Source organism: Dipodomys merriami, unplaced genomic scaffold (assembly GCF_024711535.1).
Source record: "Dipodomys merriami isolate MVZ:Mamm:240054 unplaced genomic scaffold, mDipMer1.0.p SCAF_1785, whole genome shotgun sequence".
NCBI lineage: Eukaryota > Metazoa > Chordata > Mammalia > Rodentia > Heteromyidae > Dipodomys > Dipodomys merriami.
The window spans coordinates 92,798-102,261 of NW_027203143.1; the positions used below are offsets into that span (position 1 = coordinate 92,798).

The window sequence follows — 9,464 nt, forward strand, 5'->3', positions numbered from 1 at the left end:
TCACGCCGAGTCTTGGTTCCTGGGTTGTCTCTGGTCTGCTAACTGCCGGATGAAGATGATTGCTCCTTGTCGGTTCTTGCTGGTGTTGAATAGAATTTGCTCACCTGCCGAATCTGGCTCTTTCGTCCCGGACTCTCTGTGTTGCAGGTATGGCAGCTACGGCTGCCACCGCTGCAGCCACAGCCACAGCCGCGATTACTGGCAAGTGCTCAGATCTGTCTCCTTGCCAGGATTTTCCCTCTCTGGTCTAACTCTCTGTACTGTGATGGCACACTTGTGATTCTCTGACTTAGGACTGTTCACTGGAACACTAAAACTGCTTTTTATGCGAGAGTTGTTTAACCTCCACTTTCTCCTCTGCTATCTTCCTGGAACTCCAAGACTTCTTCTTATAGCCCTCCGCTTTTTCATCCCTGCAGCCTTCTTTAATATTCTCACAAGCAGCAGAACAATAACTACTGCTGAGGGAATGAAAACAAGAATAGAAAGAAGGGCCACAGAGGACAGCATGGTACCAAAACCCCTTTCTGTGATTGTTAGTTCCGTCAGGGGGATGTCATGGTGCACATCTGGGAGATTCTTCACAGCACAGCTGAATGTCCTATTGTCCATCAGGTTAGGGTTGCTTATGCTTATGGATGCATCCCCTTTGTATGCATTTCCATCCCAGGAGATCTGATCCAGAAAAGTGCCTGCTGTGGTTGGGTAATGGAAAGACTGATAGTGAAAAATAGATTTGGTGCAACTGCTGCTGGGAGGACGGTACTTACAGTCTATGGTCAGTTTGTCAGTGACATATGAAGATGACTTGAAGGTACATCTCAACTTGACATTTTCTCCAACATAACCTCGTATGTCAGCAGCTGCACTAATCCTGCAAGAGTAGGATGCCTATCAGGGCAGAGAAGGTGCAGCCCTAGCCTCAAGCGGCTCTGATCAGCAGCATCCCGGCTTCTCCTCAGGTACCTGCCTAATTCTTTCTGATGGAGGCATAGAATTCCATTGTGTATATTTTCTTGATCCATTCATATACTGAGGGGCATCTGGTTGGTTCCATATCTTAGTTTTGCTAAATAATGCTGCAATAAACATGGTTTTGCTGCCTTCCAAAGTGGTTGAACAAGTTTACACTCCCCCCAACAATGCAGGACGTTCCCTTTAACCACATCCCCTCCAGCATCAGTTATTATTAAATTTGTTGATTATAGCCATTCAAACTTGGGTGAGGTGGAATCTCAATGTTGTCTTGATTTTCATTTCTTTTATGGCTAAAGAATTTGATCATTTCTTCATGTATCTCTTGGCCATTCCTATTTCCTCTTCAGACCTTTTTCTTTAAGTCTTTAGCCCACTTATTTATCGGGCAGTTTTTCTTTGAGGATTTGTTTTTGGAGGGTTTAATTATTTGAGGTCTAATTATATGTTAGATATGAGATCCTTGTCCATTGTAAGCCTAGTGAAGATCTTCTCCAAATCCTTGGGCTTTCTCTTGATCTTGATAGCTATGTCCTTTGTCGTGCAGACGGTCTGCAGTTTCATGCAATCTCATTTGTCCAACCTTTCTTTGATTTTATGTGTGTCTGGGTCTTTATTAAGAAACTTTTGGCAAGTGCCAAGGAGCCCTGGAGTTTCTCCTTTTCCTTCCTGTAATGTTTTCAGGGTATCTGCTTTGGCTCTAAGGTCTTTGATCCCTTTGGAGTTGATTCTTGTTCAGTGTGCTTTATAAGGGTCTAGTTTTAATTTTCTACAGGTGTGAAACAATATATGTTTTATAAGTCTTTGTCCATCTCTGTAGAGCCCTCCACAAGTTTATATGTATTTGTAGCTTGGAAAAGGAAATAAGAGTTAAATCAGGACAGTTGGAGGCTATGGTTTATAGGGCTCATTTGAGACCCTTTTAGACGGAATGTTAACTTTTTCCATCTGATGTACTACAGATGGCAGTCTTGGTACAGGAATTGAGTAGACTGCTATTGGATAGGAAGCTTGTACTGATTCCTCCTGACTTTCCCCTGAAGACAAGGAGGGTGAAGTAGCCATGGACATGAATCCGTGTGGGATTTGCAATAAATATCTATTGACTGTGTATTTCTAATTTCTGTTGCCACAGGCAAATGAATGAACGGATTTTTCCTTTCGTACTTTAGCTGTAACTAGATATTTTTCATTTTCTAAATCTTATTTTATTGTGAAGATTCTATAGAAATGCTACAGATACATGAATAAGGCAATGAGTACATTTCTAGTCAAGCATTGTTACCCCTTCCCTTGTTTTTTTCTACTATCCCTTACCTTCCCCTCCACCCTTCCCTACCCAATGTTGTAAAGTTCATTTCTAACATACTGTCCTATGGATATCATTGTTGCAATGGGTCATCCTGTGTCCTTGTTTCAGCAATTTGTTATTTTGGTTCCCCTCCCCAAATTAGAAAAATGTATATACAAGGTGCACGGTATCAAAGTCAATTCAAAGTCAAATGGGGATATATCATAGGGGGAAGAATATACATAATATATTTAAAACAACAACAACAAATGAGCCCCAAAATATAGTAACTTGTTTATATACAACATTTAGTCTAAAACTCCTTAGACATCTTAAGTTTGGACTATTTCTTTTATTTTCTGCCAGTCCTGTGGTTTGAATTTGGGCACTCTACTGCTTAAGCCTCAGAGTGCCACTTTGAGCTTTTTCTGAGTAGTATATCTTATATAGAGTGTGATTACTTTTCAGCCTGGTCAGGTTTCAAATAATGATCCTTAGATCTCAGCCTCTTGAATATCTACGAGTACAAGCATGAGCCACCAGCACCTTGCTTGAATGATCCCACAGTTTTAACTACAGATTTTTCATATCCCCTACCAACTATGCTTCCTGATCCTTTTTTAAAGTTATCTCTAAATAGCTTATGGAGGATTTTGAGCATTGCTTAATCATTTTTTCACTTTTATTAGTATATACTAGTTGCACACTCAGAGGTTTGATGGAGTTACTTCCACACACGCATATGATGTACTTGCTCATATTCACCCTACCTTCCCAGTGTCCAGCCCCTTAATTCAAGGCCAAGAACCACTGTACACATGCAAACATTCACTGACACTCTCAACACACACACACACACACACACATACACACACACACACACACACACACACACACACACAGCAGAGCAATTAGCAAAGGATATAATGTGGACCAGGAACTGCAAGGAAACATGGGAGGGTAGATTGTCTTTTCCCAGTTCCTCTGCCTTCGTCCATTCTCTGCTTTTCCTTAGAACAATTCAAGCCTTACACAACTCACATCTGTCTGTTGTGAACAACCTGAGCCTGGATTCCAGTTTGCCATTCATAGGAAGCTGCCGTTGCTTGGATAGCTGGCCCTCAGAGTAAGCAGAGGCTCTCAGGTCATGTTTTATTTTTCCATGTGTAGTGTGAATGCAGGCCTTGAGACCGTAAGCAGTATCTTGAAGTGTATTGACATCTGTGTTGAGCTACAAGACTCACCTCAAAAAACAAGCAGAGGAAGTGGGATGCAAAGTACAAATCCTAAACCAATGGACCTATAGGTGACTGAGAGTCAATTTCCACATTACTGGAGTAAATACAAGGGCAAGTCCATTTGAAGAGGGGTCTCCAACCATTTCATGGGCCCACATGACATGTCTGGCAGAAAGCCACTTGTGTGTGTGTGTGTGTGTGTGTGTGTGTGTGTGTGTGTTTGTGTGTGTGTGTGTGTGTGTGTGTGTATGTGTGTGCCTGAAGGCGGGTCTGGGGCTCAGGATCAGGCTGGGTGCTGCCTATCCTTATGCGTTTTTTGCTCCAGCCGAGTGTTCTACCACCTCAGCCACAGCTCCACTTCTGGCTTTTTTGGTAGTTGATTAGAGATGAGAATCTGATGGACTTTCCCACCCAGGCAGGCTTCAACTGTGACCTTCAGATCCCAGCCTCCTGAGAAGCTAGTATTAAAGGAGGGAGGCACTGGCACCTGTAAAGAAGCCTCTTTTTTTGGGGGGGTTGTCCGTTCGTGGGGCCTGAACTCTGGGCCTGGATGCTGTCCCTCAGCTCTTCAGCTCAAGGCTAGCACTATACCACTTGAACCATAGCGCCACTTCTGGCATTTTTTCTGCTTATGTGGTGCTGAGGAATCGAACCCAGGGCCTCAAACATGCAAAGCAATTGCTCCACCACTGAGCCACCTACCCAGCCCAAGGAAGCCTCTTAAATAACAGATCTATTCATAGGGAGACAGTAAATGCCTCAGTCCAAGAGATGGTGTTGAGTTTTCATGTTTTAAAAGAATAATTACACTCAATAGCAAAGTATGAAGTAATATTGAAGGAAAGAAGACAACAAACTTTCATAAATCTGGGGTTGTGAAAGCCCATCGAACATGAGACTTTCATATAGGAATAACATCTATGTGGCAACACTGAGGCTCACCCATGTGGTCACATGTACTGTTTGAAGCCCTGTTCTCACATGATATGTTTCCAGAAATCTGGGATTCTGCTCTGTAGAAGATGTTTCCCAGTCACACTGGTAATTCTTAGTTCTGTTTTTCACACTTCTCATCCTTCATTCTTAGTATTATCCAAGTATCTTTTCCAATGCTGCTCCAGAAGATGCTTTCAATGTTACTGTAAGGATTCATTTAATAAGAGAAATATGTTTGAAGAACTTTAATACTTACATTAATAATATCATTACTAATAAAGACTAATATTCAAGAACTACTTTAAGATCAATAAAACATGATTTGGAACAGCTATGTGGCTTTGATATTAAAGCTGATAGCAGACATGTATTCCTAGACCATGATGAATCTGTATTTATTGCAATCTTACAATAAAAAAGTTCTTAAGAAAGAAAATGTCTTGATAATATAAGCAACCCAATAGTTGTTGAATAAGACATATATAGTGAGGACGTCTGTTGAGCTGGTACAAACTGGTTCTTGCTCTGAAAGCATCACCTATCTGTTCTGAGGGACAATCAGGGTTAAGAAGGGACACATGCTTCCAGATGACTGATCTGCCTAGCATTAACTGCATAAGTCCATTCAGGCCCACAGCCCTATAACCAATATAGGACAATCTTCAGAACAGTCATCTTGTCTTTCAGATTCAAGCCTGTAATCCTAACTCATCAGCAGACTGATACCTGAGGATCACGGTTCAAAATCACCCTAGGCAGCAAAGTCTGCAAGATTCTTATCTCCAGTTAACCACAAAAAAGCCACAGTGAGAGGTATAAATTGAGAAAAAGGAAAGGGGTGTAATTGTCCCCCAAAAATGGATTCTTTACCTGACAACTGTTTAACTGACTTAACTGTTATCCCTCTGAACATCATCTTCCTAATAATATTTTTTTAAAGAAAAGGAAAGATGGGGCTGGGAAGGTGGCTCAGTGGTAGAGTGTTTGCCTTGCATGCATGAGGCCCTGGATTCAATTGCTCATTACTACTTAAGCAGAAACAATGCTGGAAATCACGCTGTGGCTCAAGTGGTTGAGACTAGCCTTCAGCTGAAGAGATGAGGGACAGTGCCCAAGCCTAGAATTCAGGCCCATAACTGGAAAAAAGGAACAAAGAAAAAGAACTAAAAAGGAAGAGAGTTGCTACCATGCTCAATGGCCAATCTTCTAATCCTAGCTATTCATGAGGTTGAGGATAAGTGATTGAAGCCAACTTGGGCAGGAAAGCCTGTACGAATTCTATTTCCAATTATGTCCAAAAAACTAGAAGTAGAATTGTGGTTCCAGTGGTGAAGTAGTAGCCTTGAGGGGAAAAAATAAACTTCAGGGATAGTGTCCATTTCCTGAGTGCAAGCCCCAGAATGGCACAGAAGAAAAGAAGAAAAGACATTATGAACTTGGTTTATCTGTAACTGTGATGCCTTTGTTACAGACCATTATGGACTGAAACTCTGAACACGGCATACTAGGTCTGGAATTTTTGTGCACAAAATGTGTGCATAACCATCTTAACTCCTTCGCTATCCTATAGTTGCAGGTTTCATTATCTTCTCACCATGGAAGAGGCTTCAGTATTTACTTTCTCTAGAATACCTGCTTCCTTGTCCTCTGCTCTTTACTCACTGACAGCATTATTTTACCTGAGAACACAAGGAGGAGAATTGGCAAGACCTTGAAAGAAGGGAAGTTGCTAGAAGTGGGTGAGATGCTTGAGATAATGCCCAGGACCAGGTCAGAATTTTTTTGTGACGACTTGCCATGGTGTGTCAATCTTTATCAATATGCTGAGGGTACTTGGACATGAAGAGGAGGCCTCAATGCCTACTGGTGTCATTCAAACTACACAGATATAAGCCAGCTAATAATGCTCTCACTTTCCCAACATGGAGTTTTGGTCCCTGCGTGTCAAGGGAACTCAGGATCAAGCATGGACAGCTATCCACACATCAAGTTGTGACCTCTACATTGTTACAGCATTGAAAGCAGTTCAGCATGAATCACATGGAGCTTGTCAAAATCATTGAAGGGATGGGAAAGTGCTTCTATGTTGTATGGACCAAAGCAGACAGATCACCATACAAGTTTCCTTTCAGAGACCCCACTTCTGTTCAATGGCCAAGAGAACATACATGAAAAACTCCAGAATGAGGAGGTATGTATACCCCTATGTTTCTAAACTGGACCCTTCACTGCATGATTTCCCAGAGCTTATGGAAACAATGAAACTGAATCTCTCGAAGATCTGGCACTGAAGTCCCACAGAGACCATTGCCTACATCTGTGAGGAGAGCATAGGAGTTAAAATGGCCTGTCAGAGAGGGGAATACCCACAGAGTGTCTTCACGACATCTCAGGCATCCAGGATTCAGATAATTTTGGGGAGGTAATGAAAGCCTCTTTGGTGTGGATGGTGAAACATTGAAGCAGTTGGGACAGAGGATGGGAAAGCCAGTTGAAGAGTACATGGGTCCCATCAAGTCCCAAGATGGGCAGATCTACTATCAAGACAGCTGGACATTGTGATGGATATGTTACATAACTGCTTTTGCTCATGGACAAGTCTTAGACACATGTTATACTACAGCGACTCTGTTGTCTACTACCACAAATGCATGGAAGAGAGATAGAAACTTGATACAGTTGCTGACATCATCAAGATCATCCTAAGGAAGAACTTGATAGGCATTATCATCTGATTGTGTGTCTGGGTGACGGATGGGGAGATGTGTATGTGTGGAAACTAGGGCTTAAACTTTGGGCCCTGAGCTTCTTTGGCTCAAGACTTGCACTATAGCTCTTAAGCCATAGCTCCACTTCCAACTATTGTGATATTTTATTGGAGTTTCACAAGTACTTACTTACAAGATAAACTTTAATTATGAGGTGATATGATTTTAAAGATGATATACTATACTACTATGCAAATGTAACAAATAAAAATGGGAGTCAAAAAGACACTCTAAGGACTATGTAGGAGGTTTTATGAAAGCCGTGAAGTTATATCTAAAAAAGTGTTATTAGAGACTTAAACAACAGTGCTAAATTTCTTGTACCGGATAAAAGAATGCAGTCAGTTATTTCTGTTTAAATATCTAATATTATTTTTCTCTTTTTACTGTGTTTGTAATACATGCTATTAATATTAATAGGTGTATTGGACTCAAGCTGAGCTGTTGAATCTAGAAAAGTTTTGAGAGGTTGAACATCACCTCAATAGTACTCTGAAAGGTGACAGCTGGCCATGGAAGGGTTAAAACACAGCTCTGGAGAGGGTTAAACTATTGCCCCTTCCATAGTGCTTTAAAGGCCTTGAAACCTGGGGGATAAAAGAGAAGTCTCCTTTCTCAAAACAATAAGGGAAACAGTGTTACTCACTGTGGTGGCTCTGATTGTAATATTGATGCTTCATTTTTGCATGTATCCATGGTAACCTTCCCAGTGTGAATTCAAATAAATATGATTGCTTGTGTGACCTGGAGCCCAGGTGCCATTGAGCCTTGGTACCCCGGGTCCTCATTGATTTTGTTCTTTTTGTCTACACTTGTCTGTGTATTTTCTAATATTCTTCAGCTTGGTATCCAATTGCACTGCCTTGGGTTACAATTAGCGTCAAATAAGAATATTCTTGAACTGTAAAACATAAAAAGCTTGCAAACTTTCTTATCCCAAATGGCTTCAAACCACAATCCTCAGATCTAAGCCTTCTGAGTAGCTAGGATTACAGGCATGGGCCCCTGGCAACCAGCATGCATCAGAACACTTGATATCAGTGAGATCATTCTTGGGGAATGTCTGCACATCTCAGTCCTCCTCAGATGTTCTTTCCTGTTGCTCAAGCAGAGTCAAAAACTTTCACTCTTTATGTTCAAAATCCTTGAGGTTATTGAACTGACTTGCCCACCATGTACCTCCTTTCCGTAAATCAATATAAGGTTTTACTCCTTACCATCGATTAATTTTATTAACTAAATTAACTGGGATCCACACAGAGGTGACATGTCCTTTTCTGGATTGCATACTGTACACCTATGTTTTACTTTATCTAATACAGTTAACATTACTTACCTTGTTTGATGCTTCTTACTTTTCCCATATTTAATCCTTCTCATCTCTCTTTCCCTTGCACAGAGGGAAGAACCATTTGGAATGGTGAAGAGTGTGTTTTTAGTCATTCTCTGAAAAGCTTTACCAATGGATCCTGATTTCCAAGTCCTGTGTAACTGGCCTGTAAAATCTTGTTCTTTAATCTCTCCTCAGCTTACACAAATGACCAATTTTATCTAAAAAAGGCTATAGGAGATGAGTTTAGGAATTCGTTTCTGGTTATCAGTCAGGAATCCTTATTACCTGGTCACTGTGCATGAGTTGTTTCTGTTTCATTTTTATTTGAATAGAACAAGCAGTGTGTACGATTAGTAGCAGAATTAGACTTACAAGTATTTTTTTTTAATTCAGGGATAGCAGGCTCTCTTATTTGAACCACAGATCAACTTCTGCCCCACTTTCTTTTCTTTTGGTGGTAAATAGGACAGTGTCCCACAGGAAGCCAAGGGAACTACACAGTATCCTTAAATCTGAGGACGGCAGTTCACAGTCAGCCTGGGCAGGAAAATTTATGAGCGTCTTATCTCCAACTAATCAGCAAAAAGTCAGAAGTGGAGCTGTGGCTGAAGTGGTACAGCAGCAACCTTGAGCATAAAAAAAGCTAAGTGAAAAACAGATCTAGCACTAAAAAATCACAAAATAAATTTTTAAAAAAGTGGAAGAGAGCACAAAGAGTCTATTAAAAATGATAAAATGACCAAGAAACTGGTGGATCACACTTGTAATTCTACCTACTCAAAACACTGAAATTGAGGATCACCATTCCAAGCCAGCCAGGACAGGAAAGACCATTGTGTGTGTGTGTGTGTGTGTGTGTGTGTGTGTGTGTGTGTGTGTGTGTGTGTGTGCATGAGTGTGTCTGTGCCTTTCTGGGATATGAA

The 9,464-nt window shown here is 41.1% G+C and overlaps 1 protein-coding gene across 1 annotated transcript; it reads right to left on the minus strand.

Moving 5' to 3' along the window:
* Positions 1-360: 360 nt before the first annotated feature.
* Positions 361-8,651, minus strand: LOC138829896 (myelin protein zero-like protein 3). Its single transcript, XM_070026434.1, has 2 exons — positions 8,545-8,651; positions 361-874 (listed from the first exon to the last, which is right to left on the minus strand). Exons 1-2 carry the CDS (start codon positions 8,649-8,651, stop codon positions 361-363), a joined length of 621 nt encoding a protein of 206 aa, XP_069882535.1.
* Positions 8,652-9,464: the final 813 nt, after the last annotated feature.